The sequence below is a fragment of the Lepidochelys olivacea genome (assembly GCF_965140295.1).
Source record: "Lepidochelys olivacea isolate rLepOli2 genome assembly, chromosome: 2".
In the NCBI taxonomy this organism is placed as follows: Eukaryota; Metazoa; Chordata; order Testudines; family Cheloniidae; genus Lepidochelys; species Lepidochelys olivacea.
This window is the reverse complement of record NC_140412.1, coordinates 190,990,544-191,011,806: the sequence shown is the minus strand read 5'-3', so window position 1 is coordinate 191,011,806 and position 21,263 is coordinate 190,990,544. Positions and strand designations below refer to the sequence as shown.

At 40.0% G+C, this 21,263-nt stretch overlaps 1 protein-coding gene across 2 annotated transcripts in view; it reads right to left on the bottom strand.

Moving 5' to 3' along the window:
• TOPBP1 (DNA topoisomerase II binding protein 1) overlaps positions 1–21,263 on the bottom strand; it is a 46,753-nt gene that overhangs the window by 12,155 nt on the left and 13,335 nt on the right. For both annotated transcript variants that reach the window (XM_084619022.1, XM_084619021.1), the window contains exons 12-20: positions 20,737–20,909; positions 19,800–20,011; positions 17,364–17,662; positions 12,835–13,008; positions 11,512–11,621; positions 3,775–3,898; positions 3,038–3,184; positions 2,375–2,480; positions 1,686–1,878 (exon numbers count right to left, since the gene is read on the bottom strand). In XM_084619022.1, the coding sequence (XP_084475148.1) occupies positions 1,686–1,878; positions 2,375–2,480; positions 3,038–3,184; positions 3,775–3,898; positions 11,512–11,621; positions 12,835–13,008; positions 17,364–17,662; positions 19,800–20,011; positions 20,737–20,909 (1,538 nt within the window). The remainder of the gene's footprint in view (positions 1–1,685; positions 1,879–2,374; positions 2,481–3,037; positions 3,185–3,774; positions 3,899–11,511; positions 11,622–12,834; positions 13,009–17,363; positions 17,663–19,799; positions 20,012–20,736; positions 20,910–21,263) is intronic.

Sequence of the window (21,263 nt, the reverse complement as noted above, 5' to 3'; positions counted from 1 at the left end):
ATTAATCGCTCTGTTAATAATAGAATACTATTTATATAAATATTTTTGGATGTTTTCCACATTTTCAAATATATTAATTTCAATTACAAGACAGAATACAAAGTGTACAGTGCTCACTTTTTATTTTTTATTATTAATATTTGCACTGTAAAAATAAAATAAATAGTATTTTTCAAATAACTTAACATAAGAACTATAGTGCAATCTCTTTATCATGAAAGTTGAACTTACAAATGTAGACTTGTGTACAAAAAATAACTGCATTCAAAAACAAAACAATGTAAAACTTTAGAGCCTACAAGTCCACTCAGGCCTATTTCTTGTTCACCCAATCGCTCAGACAAACAAGTTTGTTTACATTTGCAAAAGATCATGCTGCCCACTTCTTGTTTACAATGTCACCTGAAAGTGAGAATAGGTGTTCGCATGGCACTGTTGTAGCTGGCGTTGCAAGATATTTACGTGCCAGATGCACTAAAGATTCAAATGTCCCTTCATTCTTCAACCACCATTCCAGAGGATATGCATCCATTCTGATGATGAGTTGTGCTCGATAACGATCCAAAGCAGTGCAGACAAATGCATGTTCATTTTAATTATCTGAGTCAGATACTACCAGCAGAAGGTTGATTTTCAGTTTTCGTGGTTTCGGTTCTGTAGTTTCTGCATCGGAGTGTTGCTCTTTTAAGACTTCTGAAAGCATGCTGCACACCCCGTCCCCACCAGATTTTGGAAGGCACTGCAGATTCTTAAATCTTGAGTCGAGTGCTGTAGCTATCTTTAGAAATCTCTCATTGGTACTTTCTTTGCATTTTCTCAAATCTGCAGTGAAAGTGTTCTTAAAATGAACAACATGCTGGGTCATCATCCGAGACTACTATAACATGAAATATATGGCAGAATGCGGGTAGAACAGAGCAGGAGACATACAATTCTCCCCCAAGGAGTTCAGTCACAAATTTAATTAACACATTTTTTTTAACGAGCATCATCAGCATGGAAGCATGTCCTCTGGAATGGTGGTCAAAGCATGAAGGCGCATATGAATGTTTAGCACATCTGGCAAATAAATACCTTGTAAATGCTGGCTATAAAAGTGCCATGCAAACGTCTGCTCTCATTTTCAGGTGACATTGTAAATACGAAGCGGGCAGCATTATCTCCTGTAAATGTAAGCAAACTAGTTTCTCTTAGCGATTGGCTGAACAAGAAGTAGGACTGAATGTAGGCTCTAAAGTTTTACATTATTTTGTTTTTGAGTGCAGTTATGTAACAAAACAAAAATCTACATTTATAAGTTGTGCTTTCACAATAAAGAGATTGCACTACGATACTCGTATGAGGTGAATTGAAAAATAATATTTCTTTTATTTATCATTTTTACAGTGCAGATATACTGTACATTTTGTATTCTGTGTTGTAATTGAAATCAATATATTTGAAAATGTAGAAAAACATCCAAAACATTTAATAAATTTCAATTGGTATTCTAATGTTTAACAGTGCAATTAAAACTGCGATTAATCATGATTAATTTTTTTGAGTTAATTGAGAGTTAACTGCCATTAATCGACAGCCCTAGTTATTAGACATACTTAGTTTTTGCTGTCCAAATTTTTGTAAGACTGTCAAAGTCAAGTAAAAGAAAGCAAGACAAAGTAAGACATTTACATGCAGCATGATACCTTAGAGCTTCCAAGACTCTACTACGACCGTTACGCACAGATCGTGTGCCATCTGGTGTGGTAGGGGAACTGTCAAAACCATTCCTTGACAACGATCCTCTTTGTGCTTGTGGTTTCACTATCGATGTTGCAGACATGATCTCCTGTAGTTGCTTTTGAAAGTTCTCCCTCATTTCCAGTGTCTGGGTTAAAACTTGACGTGAAAGAAAGTCACAACAAGACTTAGGCCATTTAATTTTACATTTTTAGAATGCCACAGTTTAATCATGTAGCTCCCTTTCAGGACAAAGGTATGTACATTTTTTCATATGTGGCAATACTTTCAATTAAGTCTTTGCTTCACATGATAAATAATTAGCAATATCCAGTCTTTAAGATATTCTAGAATACTAAAGACAACAGCCCAATAGTTCATCAGGGATGGTCAGTCCTCCTTATGGATTTGCCAGTGTCTTTAAAGCAGGGTACAAAACATCTCTCCTCATACTCTGCAGCACTTATGAATAAGAAGCAGCCAGCACTTTTCCAGGGAAGCCTGGTTGGCTACATTGTGCTTAGGTATGAGAATAAATGACACTAAAACCTCCAGATCTTAAAATTCAAGCTTCCCCAAAATAGTAAAATACTTATATTTAAAACTGTAGTTTCCACAGCTGTTTTAAAAAGAAAACAAAGAATATTTTGTTTACCTCCTTTGGCTTCATTTCCTGCAATTTGCTCCTCCCTTACTGTGACTGCTTCCTTTACCTGGTTAGTAGTTACATCTCCTATGTCATTTTCATCCACTGAAATACTCTAAGAATGTTAAAAATATAGAACTTATCAATCTAATTCTGAAACCAAAAGACATAGCAACTTGTTACAGTGTTCAGTGGGAGATAAGCATGTTGGGGTGCTTTAGGGGACAGGAAGAACTCTACCAAAGCTCCACCAACAAACCAAAGATCCACTCTATTAGCCTCAGATTAGCTTAATGTTTCTGCCACAGCAGTGAAATAATAAAAAAACCCACTAGACTGGAGACTTAATACCCTATTAAATTCAATAAAATTCACACCTCTCAGGCCTACTGTTTATGTCTAACTGAAGACACACAGGACCATACCAATTCAGATTTGAAGACTGCGTCCACTCTAATAAGATAGATAGATTTTTTTTTTTTTAAAGAGAGAGTTAGAATACTGAGAAACTGATGGAGTCTCCAGGATAGAGAAAGTTTACAGCTGCATAACTGCTGAACTTGACCCCAGAGATTACTAAATAACAATATTTGTATTAGTTTATATTCATTTTGTTAGTGAAACAACTAGATTAAAATAATGCCAATTAATCCAATACATCTTATCATATACCTCAACTTCCTTTGCTATTTTTCCAGTTGATGGAAGTCTACCGGAAGAAAGTCTGCCATCTTGCACTGCACTGATATCCAGACTCATTTTGGGATTGTAAGTGTGAGGGAACAGAGATTCGGGAAGTCGTTTATATTCTTGTGCACTCTGCAACAAAGTTCATAAATATAAGAAATTATGAGAAATTTGGGAAGAACAGAGTAATTTAGATAGCATGATGCAAAACTAAATATAAAAAATTTCAGTAAAAGTAATACTACTGGAAACAAACACTAACACAGGAGGCACATGTAGTTCTTAGGACAGTAAGTATGAAATTCTTACTTTCCAAAAAGTTCTGAAGGTTTTTCTTCATGACTACTAAATCTAACTTTACCACTGCCCCATTGGCAAATACGTATGCAAACAAAAAGTTATTGTTCAGGGAAACCTCAACCAAAAGCTCTGCTAAACTGAGTCAATGTATTGGATATGAAAAGCAAATATATGAAGAAATTGTCAATTTCAGCTCTACAGTCACTACGAGGTGAAGGCACACCAATGAAAATTATTTAAGATTTAGAAGGATGAAGCCTGCAAATTAAAAGCAGCATGCATGAAGCATCAGCTATTGTCTATGAACAATTAAAACCCATGCACGTGCTTTTTAAAAAATGGAAAGTCAGTCCAATACATCTGATCTTGTCTCCATTCTCCTTCACATTTCAGAGGAAAATAAAAATAAATTTCTTCCATACCTCTAAAAGCCAATGCTCTGAAACAATGTGTATGCCCCTTTCTTTAACAGATTTGTATTCCTTACTGCTGTCATTTTGTCTTCCCTGGTAGATGAAGTGAGTTACTGTTTCATCAAAGCACCATCTAGAATAAACACCAATAAAATGTAATCTGAAGATACCAACTCCAGTTTAATATTATAATTACTGCATCCTTGAAACTGAGTCTTAACCCACCAAGACAAATAACCATTACTATGAAGCTTAACAAAAGCTAGAAAAAAAACTTACTTATTTAGCTGCCCCCTCAAAATCACCATCATCCAACATACAATAATTTTTTTGGGAATCATATCATGAATCTCTTAGTAATTCAATTGAATATTAATAAAATGTGCCTTAACATTTGATTTGTTTTTTTTTTGTTTTTTTTCCATTTTATAAATTGAAATATTTATGTAGAACAGCAATATACTTTTGTATTTTATTCTATATAGGTTCTTATATTGCCCTCCCCATTTCTTGTATTTGAGCACCTTTCAGTAGCACATCTGACCAACACCTGTCACGTGATTTCTTCTCTCTCATATTCTCTCTGCACAGGGAGAATTGTGTGCACAGTGTAGTGTTTAGTTTTGGTTCTGTTTTTGTAGTTTTTGCTTTTAAATGTGCACACTATTATTGGATGTTAGAGACAGCAAGGCTGAAGAAGCACACCTTGCATGTGGTGCAGAAGGGTTTGAGATGGTCCTTAGTTCCTGTGGGAGATCATTCCACAATCCTGAACTGGTCCCTGAGGAAGTTCTATCTCCCACATGGACAAGCTTTAGCCTTATCATAGAGAGTTCCATTGTGCCAGAAGAGCAAAGATATACCCTGGTTTTCATCACTGAACTTTAGGTGATCTTTCAGATATCCTGGGCCCAGGCTATTGAGCATCTTGAAAATAAGGACTGAAACCTTGAACTTGATTCAATATTCTATGGAAGGCCAGTGTGGGGAGTGGAGGATAAGCCTGATGACCTTGCGGTATCCCGTGTTGCAAGGAGACATACTGCAGCATTCAGTATTAGCTGGAGTTTACTAAGGGTTGATGGCTTTGTGGCCAGATATACTGCATTGCTGTAGTCCAGACAGGAAGTGACAAGGCAGTATAATTGAGACCAGGTCACCATCCGCCAAGATGGGATGGAGTCTCCTAACGAGATGTTATAAGGCATTACTTGCAGATGCTGTTTTGTGAGAGATTAGCATCATCAAGAAATCCAGGAGAACTCCTAAACTGAAATGACCAATTGTGGGTGTTTGCCTTCAACCAAAGGAGACTGACTGCATCAAGACTGAACTCTTCAAAGTATTTTTCTCTGCCCACTACCATAACCTCTGTGTTGTTCGGGTTCAGTTTCAACCAGCTGTTGTTCATCCATGAGCTGATCTCACTCAAGCATTAGACCATCTTGGTGATATCAGTATGGTCATATGTGGTGAAGGGTAGGTAGTGCTGTGTGTCATCTGCATATTGCTAGCGCTTGAGTCCATGTCATCTTACCAGTCCTCCTAGTAACTGCATTTAGATGTTGAAGAAAACCAGAGGGAGAATTGATCCTTGCGGGACTCCATAAGAGAGGCGTTTAGTGGCAGACACACAGTTTCCCATCACAACTTACTAGATTCATCCCTCCAGGCAGGGCTTAAACCATTTTAGTGCATGTCCCTAGATCCCGGACAACCTCTCTCAGGCAGGACACCAGTATCTCATAGTTAGGGCCCTACCAAATTCACGGCCATGAAGAATGCGTCACAGACCGTGAAATCTTGTCTCCTCCCGTGAAATCTGGTCTTTTGTGTGCTTTTACCTTATACTATACAGATTTCACGGGGGGAGACCAGCATTTCTCAACTTGGAGGGTCCTGACCCAAAAGGGAGTTGCAGGGGGGTCACAAGGTTATGGGGCGGGGGGTTTCGCGGTATTGACACCCTTACTTCTGTGCTGCCTTCAGAGATGGGTGGCTGGAGAGTGGCAGCTGTTGGCTGGGCACCCAGCTCTGAAGGCAGCACCCCACCAGCAGCAGCGCAGAAGTAAGGGTGGCAATACCATCCCATGCCATCCATACTTCTGTGCTGCTGTTGACAGTGGCTCTGCCTTCAGAGCTGGGCTCCCGGCCAGCAGCTGCCGCTCTCCAGCAGCAGTAGCAGTGCAGAAGTAAGGGTAGCAGTACCACAACCCTCCTACAGTAACCTAGCAATCCCCCTACAACTCTTTTTTTTTTTATCAGGACCCCTACAATTACAACATTGTGAAATTTGAGATTTAAATAGCTGAAATCATGAAATTTACGATTTTTAAAATCTTATGACCATGAAATTGACTAAAATGGATGTGAATTTGATAGGGCCCTACTCATAGTTGACAGACTTGAATGCTGCTGAGAGGTCCAGGAGAATGAGAATAGCTGTCTGCCCACTTTTCAACAACAGCAGGAGATCATATATCAGTGCCTCAAAAACTGTTCTGTCCCACATCCTGGCATAAATCCAGATTGTATTGGTGTTTCCTTTAGAGCATCCCTATGCCAGAAGCTAGCAGTGAGTTTCAGCTGGCATGACCAGTTCAGTATAACGCAACTAACTATTGTTATACTCTCTATCTAAAAGGTGTCATAGAATCATAGAATATCAGGGTTGGAAGGGATCTCAGGAGGTCATCTAGTCCAACCTCCTGCTCAAAGCAGGACCAATCCCGTACTAAATCATCCCAGCCAGGGCTTTGTCAAGCCTGACCTTAAAAATATCTAAGGAAGGAGATTCCACCACCTCCCTAGGTAGCACATTCCAGTGTTTCACCACCCTCCTAGTGAAAAAGTTTTTCCTAATATCCAACCTAAACCTCCCCCACTGCAATTTGAGACCATTACTCCTTGTTCTGTCATCAGCTACCACTGAGAACAGTCTAGATCCATCCTCTTTGGAACCCCCTTTCAGGTAGTTGAAAGCAGCTATCAAATCCCCCCTCATTCTTCTCTTCTGCAGACTAAACAATCCCAGTTCCCTCAGCCTCTCCTCATAAGTCATGTGTTCCAGTCCCCTAATAATTTTTGTTGCCCCTCGCTGGACTCTTTCCAATTTTTCCACATCCTTCTTGTAGTGTGGGGCCCAAAACTGGACACAGTACTCCAGATGAGGCCTCACCAATGTCGAATAGAGGGGAATGATCACGTCCTTGATCTGCTTGCAATGCCTCTCATATACATCCCAAAATGCCATTGGCCTTCTTGGCAACAAGGGCCCACTGTTGACTCATATCCAGCTTCTCGTCCACTGTAACCCCTAGGTCCTTTTCTGCAGAATTGCTGCCGAGCCATTCGGTCCCTAGTCTGTAGCGGTGCATGGGATTCTTCCGTCGTAAGTGCAGGACTCTGCACTTGTCCTTGTTGAACCTCATCAGATTTCTTTTGGCTCAACCCTCTAATTTGTCTAGGGCCCTCTGTATCCTATCCCTACCCTCCAGCGTATCTACCTCTCCTCCCAGTTTAGTGTCATCTGCAAACTTGCTGAGGGTGCAATCCACACCATCCTCCAGATCATTTATGAAGATACTGAACAAATCCAGCCCCAGGACCGACCCTTGGGGCACTCCACTTGATACCGGCTGCCAACTAAACATGGAGCCATTGATCACTACCCGTTGAGCCCGACAATCTAGCCAACTTTCTATCCACCTTACAGTCCATTCATCCAGCCCATACTACTTTAACTTGCTGGCAAGAATACTGTGGGAGACCGTGTCAAAAGCTTTGCAAAAGTCAAGGAAAAACATGTCCACCGCTTTCCCCTCATCCACAGAGCCAGTTATCCAGTCATAGAAGGCAATTAGATTAGTCAGGCATGACTTCCCTTGGTGAATCCATGCTGACTGTTCCTGATCTCTTTCCTCTCCTCTAAGTGCGTCAGAATTGAATCCTTGAGGACCTGCCCCATGATTTTTCCAGGGACTGAGGTGAGGCTGACTGGCCTGTAGTTCCCAGGATCCTCCTTCTTCCCTTTTTAAAAGATGGGTACTACATTAGCCTTTTTCCCAGGCGTCCGGGACTTCCCCAGATCGCCATGAGTTTTCAAAGATAATGGCCAATGGCTCTGCAATCACATCCGCCAACTCCTTTAGCACTCTCGGATGCAGTGCATCCGGCCCCATGGACTTGTGCTTGTCCAGCTTTTCTAAATAGTCCCCAACCACTTCTTTCTCCACAGAAGGCTGGTCACCTCCTCCCCATGCTGTGTTGCCCAGTGCAGTAGTCTGGGAGCTGACCTTGTTCGTGAAGACAGAGGCAAAAAAAGCATTGAGTACATTAGCCTTTTCCACATCCTCTGTCACTAGGTTGCCTCCCTCACTCAGTAAGGGGCCCACGCTTTCCTTGACTTTCTTCTTGTTGCTAACATACCTAAAAAACCCTTCTTGTTACTCTTAACATCTTTTGCTAACTGCAACTCCAGGTGTGATTTGGCCTTCCTGATTTCACTCCTGCATCCTCAAGCAATATTTTTATACTCTTTCCTGGTCAGGGGGAGGGATAGCTCAGTGGTTTGAGCATTGGCCTGCTAAATCCAGGACAGTGAGTACAATCCTTGAGGGGGCCATTTAGGGATCTGGGGCAAAAATTGGGGATTGGTCCTGCTTTGAGCACGGGGTTGGACTAGATGACCTCCTGAGGCCCCTTCCAACCTTGATATTCTATTCTATTCTATGATTTGTCCAATTTTCCACTTCTTGTAAGCTTCTTTTTTGTGTTCAAGATCAGCAAGGATTTCACTTTTAAGCCAAGCTGGTCGCCTGCCATATTTACTATTCTTTCTACACATCAGGATGGTTTGTCCCTGTAACTTCAATAAGGATTCTTTATAATGTCATATAATGTGTCACTAGAAAACTAATAACTCATGGATCACTAATATTCTGGCATGTTGTATATACTATCAACACCCAAAGGATTATGTAGATGTGCTGGAATTATGATTAAAACGTGTTTAAATTAGGCATGTCAGGGGATGTTGATAAATAGGTTTTTTTTTTTTTCCAGACAAAAGAATGCGGTTCCCACATAATTTGAGCAAGGTGTGACTAAAGATAAGACAAAGAAAAGCACATTTGCATGCCAGGCAATCAAAACTATCAGGAGACCAAGGAGGAGGAAAATGATCACTAAGGCCTTGTGTACACTACCAAGTTTTGTTGCTAAAAACTGCCTTTTGGCAACAAAATAGCAGGAGCGTACATGCTACAATGGGACTTTTGCCACAAAAAATGCCCAGTTTTGGCAACAAAAAACTTCCACCTCTATGGAGACTTGTCTTTTCCCCTCCCTTTATTGTTGACAAAGAGCCAGTGTAGACACTGCTAATTGTTTTGTCAACAGAACTGGCTTCCGCCAGTATCCCACAATGCCTGCCCTGATTGCTCTGCTCAGTGTTTTGATCTCTGATGCCCTACAGGCATGTGCCCCTCCCCTCCCATTTCAAAGCTCTGGGAAGTATCTGTGTGCTACTCTGTTTGGGGAACAAACAAACCAAGAGCAAATCATTGGCATGCTCCTGTTCTGCCCTGCACTAGGAACACAGCAGCAGGCAGACTGCTACTACAGCAGGAGGGGGACAGACTGCTGTGCTGCCTTGCCATTCCTCAACATGGAGAGCTCACAGGGCTACTCATGATGCTGCTCTTGGCAGCTGAGGGGGCTGTGGGAGAACTTAGAGAGAATCCCAAGATGCTCAGCGATCAGCTCTTCCTTCCCACAACACTGCACTTTGGGATACATACCCACGGTGCATTGCTCACCCTGTCGATGATGGTGTCCCCACTGTGGACATGATCTGTCGACAGAGGGAGCAAGCGTGAACACGCTTTGGTGATTTTTGTTTTGTCAACTTTTGGGTGTCAACATACGTTGTGTCAACAACGTGTAGTGGAAGTGTAGACCAGCCCTAAATCTCAATGAGAATGGAAACTGCACCCCCAAGAAGCGTTTCTTCCTCTTGAAGCAGGGTCAATGAGCTTTGAGAAGAGATACTTTTAAAAGGTTTACTGGACTATAAAGAGAGGGGCAGAGAGCCTTTAAGTTATTCTTCACCTATGGAGACAAGAATGGGGATCCTTGACTAAGACCTAGTCTGCCATTGCTGGAAAAGGAAGACTGGTGAGGACACTATCTTGAATGAAGATTGCAGCTGGTTAAGTTAGATCTTAGCCATTAGAAAGTGTGTTTTTACTTCTGTCTGTTTACCCTATCTTTATGCCTTTTGCTTTAACTCACTTAAAACCTCTCTCTTTTTGATTAAACAAATTTGTTTTACTTTTTAGCTAAACCAACCCTGTGCTTTGACTGAACTGAAGTGATGGATAACTACAGTCAAGAAAACACACTGCTGTTTGTGTCTCTTTAAAGGATTAGCAAACTTAATATCCTCTATGAATGTACAATGACAGGGGTCAAGGGCTGGAGCTGACTAATTGTTCCCTGGTAGGCAAGGTTTGGGCTGGGAGAACCCTGAGCAGTTTGCTGGCAAGGCAGACAAGCTGGTGTGTCAGGGAACTGTCACAGTTTAGCTGCAGCAAAGCTCCCACTTGCTGAGGCTAAGAAGGAGAGCACAGTGTCTCACAGCTCTGGGTATCTCCCGCTGCTTGTGACAGTCAGGCCGAGGACATTAGTTCTTTGGCTAGCTTCTCTATGAGCTTTCCTCAGGATTGGAAAGTCCGTACTTCCTGAGCTCTTATGGTCACAGTTTAGGATCCAACTCTGTCCTGATATAAATGGAATTGACACAATGGAAGTTATGTCTATCGGAGAACTGGGCCTTTTATATTTGGATTCCTTCCAAAATACATTTTTGCCCATTTTGTTAACACTAAAATTCAATGCACAATTATTTTCAACCAAATCAAGACAATTCAAAATTTCAAAAAGGAGCCATTCTAAAGATTTTTAATCTCAAAGTATTTAATTAAAACGTTCTCAGAAACACTTTCTAGCAGGCACTGAAACTTAAATCTATAATTGAAAACGTGAGGCTCTCTCTGTTTTCGGTGTTACCAAAGGCTCAAACTGGAATTGTGGCCATCCAATTACAAAAAACACAGGCCTTTACCACTTGAACTTTGAAATGAAAATTTCTTTTAGCTATCACCTATAAAAGTGTACATGTCTGATACTGCTCCCACTAAAGTCAATGGCAAAAAAACTTCCACTGAAGTCAGGGGGAGCAGTATCGGGATCCAAACTAACGACAAAAAGTTAATAACTTTACTTAATTACAACCTCTTTTCTTGATATCTAGATGGTGCAGGAATTTGAGGAGATTTAAACAGGAGCTTGAGGAGAAAAATTAACAAGAAGTTTTTGAGCTACAGTGACCCCAAAATACATTAGACCCAAGTCAAAATCTAAAATCAAGGTACATTTTAAAATAATCTGTAACTCAAAAGCTGTTTGACAAATTGCCTTCATACTTATGCCGAAAAATTCTCTTTACCTTTCATTGTATATCTGAGAATTTTCAGGCCAAACTGATTTTCGAAGCCATGTTATTAGGGAGAAGGGGACAGGCAAATATAGGGTGTTACAATGGAAACCGGCTGCAACCTTAATATAGAGAAGGCTAATGCTTTGCTATAATTAAAAGCCATATGCACACACCAAGATTCAGATTCATTCGAGTGAAAAGTTGTATCAAAGCAGTGTGTAGTAACTGCTGGCATCAGTTAATACCTGTAATCTGCTCCAAGAGAAGCGGCAACAGCATTCAGTTCACTTTGCTTTTTACTGAGTTTCTTACTAACACATATGACTAGATCAGCAAGAGGTTTTGAATCTTCCACCTGTTCATGGTCATGGGGAAAAATATGAAAAAAATCACATTCTGAGCATCTTTAAACCAACACATTTGTAATGATAAAGAAGGGAAACTACTTAGCAGAGTTCTGCTTATCTCTGCTTCCTGAATCTCCCCATTATTAAGGGAGTGCTGTTATGGCTCCACATGCCAGGAACCAGGACTCAAAAGACTTATCTCACAAAGTCTCATAAGAATATCTCACACCTCTTTCTTAGCAGTCTGAAATCTTCTTGAACTTTTAAACAGGGAAAATACTAAAACTGCCTACACAAAAACATCTTAGTATAAAGGTGAATGGGGGCCCAAAATGTTCATAGCATGAAGGGAGTGAGAAAGAGGAGAGTACAGCATGACAAATTACTGTTAATCTTCCCTTGCAAACGTCATTCCATTTCTCCATTCTCATACTGATTACAGAGTACAAGTGTGGCAATTAATACAAAGCACTGCCTTTGCCTGCATCTTCAGTCCACTGCACCGCACCCGCTGTACTTTTCTCCCACATTTCTGTTTTCTGTTCTCTCTAACTTTGCTCTCTGCATGATAGATCAGATTTAGTACAAAAAGGAATCATGAAAAGCCTGTGCTCCTTGCTTCCAGGAAAGAGATGTAAACACACTACTAGGAACATGAGCAAAACTCATCTTATTGTGGAGGTGAGAGTGAGAAATATTTTGCCTCCTGCTTCCGAGTAAGTGAAGCAATAACAGCACTCTAAGAGGATGGGGGAAAAGGGAGATGCATGACAAAAATAAATTCCAATAACTTCACAGAAAATAATGGGTGTCCTCCAATATTACAGTTAATCAGAGTAAAAGTATTTACCCTTGCCCACTGTTTTCATGACACCAGACACTGGGAATTCCTTAACAGTGATGAGCTATAAGTTCTAGAACTATGGAATATCAACAGTTACATGTTTATATACACATATTGCCTAACAATTGTTAAACCAGGTCAGTAGAACAAACATCTTTAAATGAGTTTCTCTGCCTTTTAGGAGTCAAAATTACTGGTCTTGCCTCTTTCAACTGAAACAAAAGGACAGGTAATGTTCTGCGTGAACATATCAAAATACAGTATCAAAGCTAACATGATTCATAACTCTCATGTAAAGCTAAGCATCTTCTAACTCAACTACATGATTACACCGCATGTTCTTAATTAACTAAATTTTAAAAAGAGCATAATCCTACCACTTCTGCTTGTGCAGCCCGCAGCTGAGGGCTGGCAGTAAGAGCTGCTGTATGACGAGTGCTGTTTGCCAGAGCTAATTTCAAGTTCCTGCCAATGACTTCAGAAAGAGGAGTACTCGGATTCCTGTTTCTCTGATTGGGAGCCCCTGGAGTTTCCAAAGCTGCCAGGGCATCCTACCAAAAAGAGTAAAGAAATAATAATTGAATCAATATAGATGAACTATCCTTTCTCCAGGATCAAAAGTTCTCTCATTGAATAGCAGGCCCCCCTAATGCAATCTACATTAAGGCTTCATACTATTCAAACACCAACCCACTTCTTTTTTGTATTACAGTAGAATCTACAGACCCCAAACAAGATTGGGGTCCCGCTGTGTTAGGCATTATACAGACATAGCAAAAGACAGCCCTTACCCCACAGTTCTTGCAATCTACATAGACAAAACAGACGAAGGACAGGACAAAGTAACATCTCAATTTTACAGATGGAGAATTGAGGAAATAGAGATTATTGAATCATAGAAATGTAGGACTGGAAGGGACCTCAACAGGTCATCTAGTCCAGTCCCTGGCATGGAGGCAGGACTAAGAATTATCTCGACCATCTCTGACAGGTTTTTGTCTCCAGTGGTTCTCAAACTTTTGTATTGGTGATCCCTTTCACACAGCAAACCTATGAGTGCGACCCCCCCCCTATAAATTAAAAGCACTTATTTATATTTAAACACTATTATAAATGCTGGAGGTAAAGCGGGGTTTGGAGGTGGAGGCTGACAGCTCGCGACCCCCCCACGTAATAAGCTTGCTACCCCTGGAGGAGTCACGACCCCTAGTGTGAGAACCCCTCATCTAACCTGTTCTTAAAAACCTTCAATGACAGAGATTACACAACCTTCTTAGATAATTTGTTCCGTTGCTTAACTACCCTTACAGTTAAGAAGTTTTTCCCAATGTCTCACCTAAATCTCTGTTGCTGCAATTTAAGCCCATCACTTCTTGTCATGCCCTCAACGGTTAAGGAGAACAAATCATCACCCTCCTCTTTATTATATCTGTTTTAAGTACTTGAAGACTTATTTGAAGAACAAATCATCACCCTCCTCAGTCTTCTGATCTCCAGACTAAACAAACCCAGTTTTTTTCCAATCTTTCCTCAGAGGTCATGTTTTCTAGATCTTTAATCATTTTTGTTGCTCTCCTTGGACTTTCTCCTATTTGTCCACATTTTCCCTGAAATGTGGTGCCCAGAACTGGACACAATACTCCAGCTGAGGCCTTATCAGTGCTGAACAGAGTGAGAGAATTACTCCTTGTATCTTGCTTACAAGACTCCTGCTAATACATCCCAGAATTATGCTTGTTTTTTTGGCAACAGTGGTAAATTGTTGACTCTTATTTATTTTGTGATCCACTATAACTCCCAAATCCTTTCCTGCACTACTCCGTCCTAGACAGTCATTTCCCATTTAGTATTTGTGTAACAAATTGTTCCTCCCTAAATGCAGTACTTTGCATTTGTCCTTATTGAATTTCATCCTATTTATTTCAGACCATTTCTCCAGTTTGTCAAGATCATTTTGAATTTTAATCCTGTCCTCCACACTGCTTGCAACCCCTCTCAGCCTGGTATCATCCACAAACTTTATAAGCGTACTTTCTATGCCATTATCCACATAATTTATGAAGATATTGAATAGAACTGGACCCAGGACAGATCCCTGCGGGACCCACTCGATATGCCTCTCCAGTTTGACTACTCTCTGAGTAGTTTTCCAGCCAGTTGTACACACATCTTATAGTAAATTTGCCTAGGCTATATTTCACTAGTTTATTAAAAGGTCATGTGAGACAGTAACAAAAACCTTATGAAAGTGGGCTGCGTCCCCCTTATCAACAAGGCTTGTTACCTGTCAAAGCAGCATATTAGGTTGGTCTGACATGATTTGTTCTTGACAAATTCATGCTGACTGTTACTTATCGCCTTATTTTCTTTTAGATGCTTACAAATCGATTGATTGATTATTTGCTCCATTATCTTTCTGGGTACCTACATTAATCTGACTGGTCTATAATTCCATAGGTTGTCCTTATTTCGCTTTTTATAAGTACACCTCTATCCCAATATAACGCGACCCGATATAACACGAATTTGGATATAACACGGTAAAGCAGCGCTCCAGGGGGGCAGGGCTGCGCGCCAGTGGATCAAAGCAAGTTCGATATAAGGTGGTTTCATGTATAACGCAGTAAGATTTTTTGGCTCCCGAGGACAGCGTTATATCGGGGTAGAGGTGCACTATATTTGACCATTTATAGTCCTGGGGTATCTCTCCCATCCTCCATGAGTTCTCAAAGATAATCACTAATGGCTCAAAGACCTCTTCAGCCAGCTCCTTAAGGATGTATTTCATCAGGCCCTGCCGCCTTGAAAACATCTAACTTGTTTAAAGTAATTCTTAATCATTCTTTTCCTATTTTAGCCTTAGATCCTACCCCATTTATACTAGTGTTCACCATGTGAGTCGTCTAATCGCTGCTAACTTTTCCAGTGAAAAGTGAAACAAAAAGGCATTTAACACTTTGACCATTGCTGCATTTTCTGCTGTTATCTTTCCCCCCCTCATTGAGTAATGAGCCTACTCTGTCCTTGGTCTTCCTCTTGCTTCTCATTTATTTGTAAAATGTTTACTTGTTACCTTTTATGTCCCTAGCTAGTTTAATCTTGTTTTTTGCCTTGGCCTTTCTAATTTTGTCCCTACATGCGTGTGGGTTTTTTTTATATTCATCCTTCATAATTCAACTTACTTTCCACTTTTTGTATCACTGTTTTCTGAGTTTCAGATCACTGAAGATCTCCTACTTAAGTATGGTCTTTTACCATACTTTCTGTTTTTCCTACACATTGGGATAGGTTAGTAAAGGCACAAAAGCAATGTTTCTTTAAAAAACTGCCAACTCTCCTGAACTCTTTTTTTTCCCCTTAGATTTGCTTCCCATGGGATCTTACCTACCAATTCTTTGAGTCTGCTAAAATCTGCCTTCTTGAAGTCCACTGTCTTTATTCTGCTGTTTTCTCTCGTACTTTTCCTTAGAATCACGAACTCTATGAACACTTTCACCCAAACTGCCTTCCACCTTCAAATTCTCAACTAATTCCTCCCTATTAGTCAGAATCAAATCTAAAATTACCTCTCCCCTACTCACTTTCTTCTAACTCACACAAGAAGCGTATGGAAGAGCCAGGAACCAAATTCAGATCTCCAGAGCCCCAGTCCCATGCTCTAACCAAAGGACTAGCCTCTCTCTATACTCTCTTCTTCAATATCTATTCAAATATGATCTAGAGCACAGATCCAGTTTTTTTCTATTTGCCTCTTTAGAAATGCCTAAAATAGTCTGAAAAGGGATTTATACCACACCCATCTTCAAATTTACTGCCCTCTACTTGAAATTAGAAGCTGTGGTCCTGTCCACTTTGTTTTTCCTTAGCTGTTATGGATAAATGGAAAATAATAAGTTTAGGACAGCAGAGAAACCGTGTGTGTGAAACTGGCTTAACTGAGAAAGGAAGTGATTTATATTCAAACTGTTTGGGGTTTGTTGTTTTTAACAGTGTTTAACTTAATTGGGGAAAAGAGCTCTCTGTTTATATTCAGTACCTCCACTGAGTAAGCTTCTAGTAAACACTTGAGTCAGTCAAGAAATCCAGCACTCATATATCTAAGGTTAAACAAAAGACAAATGACCTTTTTTATGCAACAGAAAGAGGCAGAAAAGGGCAAAAATCCAGTCTATTTTTTTCCATTTGCAGGCCATCTTTAAGACAAATGTCTCCCCTTCACCTACTTCTTTCTCTATCTTCATGCAACTACATCTTTGTATGAGAGGGATAATGGCTACTGTTCTTTCAGATGTATAAGGATTATCACAGTAAAGTAGTAGTTCTGTAGAAGCCAAGAGCAACAGAAAATCAAGGGCATGCTTGGGAAAAGGAGAATCAAAGAATAATGTTACAAGGAAATTAATATTGAAGGATAAGCAAGAAAGCTTAAATGTATACATTTAAAAGTGTACATAGTCCACTGGAAACTATTTCACTATGGGCCAAATACAGACTGTTTATTTTATGATAGTTGGCAAAAACTGTAACTCTTCTACTAAAATTTCACTCTGTTTTTAAAAGAGCAACACAGACCAGGTAACATAGGTCATTGCTTTAGGATCCTCTGGTATATACTGCAATAGGCACACTGGGCTTTGTTATGGGTGCTATAGTATCTATTTCTTAAAATGTTCAGGCTTTAATTATTTTTATATGCTTTAAGTATCAGTTCTAATAACCCCGTCCCTTAGAACAAGTGAATTTTCAGAACTGCCTGCCAAACTAAAAATCCCAGAAGTATTTTATTTGTGTGTTATCAATACGCACTCTTTACAAAAGGTTAGCATAGGGGGTTTTGTGCCTTTTTCATTCACACACATATGACCCTGGGGGCACTACTGGTTTAGAAACTTGCAAAGGAGTTTACCTTTACATCGAATGAAGGCTTGAAGAGCTTATCTTTGGAAAGAAATTTGGATGGTGTGTCAAGATGCAAAGACGGTTCTTTCTGGAGCAGTCTTCCTTCTGCAGGAAGGGTTGGCTTTTGCCCAATATGATGCGAGATCACACTATGAAAAGCTTTACTCTGGAACCGGTTCACATCAAGAGGCGTCACAGCTATTTTCTTCCCAGCTTCAAGGAGATTGCTAGGATGGTCTGGTATATCTGAAGACATTATAGTTGTCTCTGTCTTGTTGGACTGACTCATTAAACTCTCTTCTTTATCTTAAATGAAATAAAGAAAATTATAATTAAGCACCACAATTTTTTCCCTTAATATAAATATGCATATACTTGCATTATGCTAAGGACTTTATTTATCCAATATTTTGTTGTTCTACATATGTTCTAAAATGAAGGGAGGATTTTTGTTTTTAAGTTCCTATGTTCTACACTAGTGCTTGTGCTATACCACATTATTACTGTGCTAGGCCTTAAATGCCTAAAAGAAGAGTAACCCTTGTCCCACTCATACTGTCTTGTGCTTCAGTGAATTTTAAAGTATTAAACCAAGAACAGGAACATTTAATTATGACACAGTTGAAAAGCTACAGATACTCACTTGTTTTCTCTTTAATGACCAGCAGCTTCACTATAGACTGAAATGTTAATGGCATAAATACTGCTAATCAGCACTGGGTAAAGCTGAGGAATCTGAGAAATCAGAGATGGAAAAGATCTGTTAGGCAAGGGGTCGACAACCTTCGGCACACAGTCCATCAGGGTAATCCACTGGCATGCCATGAGACATTTTGTTTACGTTGACCATCCGCAGGCACCACCCCCTGCAGCTCCCAGTGCCTGCGGTTCACTGTTCCTGGCCAATGGGAGCTGTGGGAAGTGGTGTGGGCCGCAGGGATGTGCTGGTCATCGCTTCCTGCATCTCCCATTGGCCGGGAACGGCGAACTGCCGCCACTGCGAGCTGCGGGGGGCCGTGCTTGTGGACGGTCAACGTAAACAAAATGTCTCATGGCCCACCAGCGGATTACCCTGATGGGCTGTGTGCCAAAGGTTGCCGACCCCTGTGTTAGGCAATCTAGTCCATCATATTGCCAACTTTTCTCTGCTGTATTATTCTCCAACTCTTTGCCAACCCAGCTTTTAAATGACTTCAGTAATAGGACTTCTAACACATCCTCTGGAAGACTCACATTTTATATTTAATTGTACGCTTTTTGAAGCGCGGAGTTCATAGTGCTGGGTGGCGTTGGTGGCCTGTGATATATAGCAAGTAGAACTACCTGGTGGTCCCTTGTGGTCTTAAACTCTACAACTGTACAGAGTCTAGTACTACAGCTCCTCAAACCAGTTTACACCCTCTGGTTGCTACTCTAAAACAAATATTAAATAAAAAACCCCTCAAAATTAGGATTTCCCCCCCTCATTTTCAGGCTGCATGTTTTCCTTTGCTCAGTTTCATTCCATTACTACTAATTACACTCCCTTAGGCCACCCTGTAAAATTCTGCTCCCTCTTTTGGCCAAATCTTGGTCTCATTCAAGTCAACAGACACTGGCCCTTGGAGTTTACACACTTCAAATACCCATACATAAATATGACTTGTAGTCTGAATTATCTTTTTGTCAAACATATATAAATTGGTTTTACATAAAATCATTCCTTCCAGTCCCTTAATCATTTTGTTGCTTTTCTCCGAATTCCTACTCAACCTGCCAAGATCCTTCTGGCACTGAGGTGCCCAGAGCTGAATGCAGTATTGCAGGTATGTTTTTAAATCACTACAATTTTATGGAGCCCACAAATGCATTGGTAAGAACTAGTGAGTTAGTTGGTATTCAGTATTAATGAGTCCAGTTTGCATCTCAATTCTAAAAGGGGCACTGTAATTTAAGGTTTGTTTTGTTGAGAAAAACATTTTACAGAACCTTCCTTCTCTTGTAAAACAGTTTTTAATTAGATTTAAACACTATTCCACAGTGTTTTACAATTTAACACAACAGTATCATGTAAAGGAGAGTAAACCAGAAAGTGCAAATAACTAGACATTGGGTTAGATCCTCAGTTGATATAAATCAGCATACCTCCATTGACTTATCATAGAATCATTCAGTACAGCTACACAGTGATTTACCCCAGCTAAAGATCTGGGCCACGGACTATAAACAAGTGGAAACGACTAGCCTTTATAGTCTAAGCTTAGGGATAGGCAAAAAATAAACATCTTAACTAGCAAAAAGTAAATTATAAGATGAAAAGTCTTTCAGTTTTAATAGTTTAAGGTCCTAAGTATTAGAAATCAGCTTATACTCAAAAATTTCTCTTAACGACAGTGCAATGCAGTGGAACATGGCATGATTAAGGTATATTAAAACAAACAAGAAAACACAAAAGACAACCAACCTCCAGCATTAACATTTTCAACTGGGAACTTGCTTTCATCTGCTTTCTTTCCTGTCCTTGCAGACTGCAAGAGCCAAGCCATAGTGACTGCAGGTAAATTCCATTTCTTTGCTGCTTCATACTTAGAACCATCTGGCTCTTTGACCACTAGGTGGGTGCTGGCAAACATTCCTTTCGTTGGGTTGGCTCTTCGCACAAAGAATTCCTGGACTCTGAAATAAGCGTATATAAGTAACCATTCAAAAACACAGTCATTGTTTAGACTGTTCCTATTAGCACTACAGAGCCAACAAAGGTATGAAAGAGTGAGCTGGGTTCTAGTTCTGCTCGGGTATCATAAACAGAACTGTTAACTAACTTCCAAAAGCTGGGCCACATTGTTCCCTCACTTACACCTGTACAACTCCACTAAAGACAATGTGGTGCACACTTTTAACTGGAATGGGGGTAGAGTTGGCTACAGATTTTTTTTTTAAACTGATGACAATGCACAAGCCAAAAACTTCAGCTAAATTTCTATATCTCAGGCTGAGTTTTTATGGCTGGCAACCAGGGAGAAAAAAAGCAATGAGCAAACTCCATGAAAATCATTGACCAAGTAAGTATGGACAACCACAAATGTCCCAGTCTTCCTCCCCCACCTTTTAGGAGCCATTTTTTAGAACAGATATTCACTAGTGCCATATACAAATATCTGAACACTTAAAGACACTGTCTCTAGAAGGTGTAATGACAAAGGAGGGGGGAAATACAGAACCAAATTATAGATCACAATATTTCAACATTTGGATTTTATTCATTTGGTAAAACTAAAGAAGTCTAGAACAAAATTTAACTCTAAACTCAGTTTTTTGCTCATTTTTTCTCTAATGTGACTAAACACTTGAAAAATTTTTAGATGCCAGAAAATGAACATAAGTGGCAACAGACTCCATACCTCGCTCCAAGAAGACCTGCCAAGAACACCAGGGAGTCTCTCTCGGCACCAGTAAACTGGCTGAAAGACAGTACACAGTCTTCCAGAGGAGTGCTTCCTTCCATTACTGATACTGGGGTGAAAAGTGGGTTGGACTGAGGGTTTAAAAGGAGCTGCTGTTCTACACACATAATCTTAAAAAATGATGAAATAAATGAAAATGAGAACCAAGCCAAGAGAAAAGAATATGACAAACATTATTTCAGCCATTGTACTACAGGATTTATGGAATCAACAGCAAGACATCCTTTGTCTTTGTGCCTCAAGGTCAAATTAGAACATGTATTACTCTATATGTGATCAGATAAATTACTTCAAAAGATCCAGAAAGTTTCAGTCAAATTCACATTAAGATTTAAGCCTTCTAAATTTCTATTTTTCCAACAATGAATACGGCTTTAAAACATTTTAAAACCCAATATAAGAGTTAGCATGGGTTTTATTTCACAGTTAATTATCTAATAATGAAAAACACCAAATGGCAATTA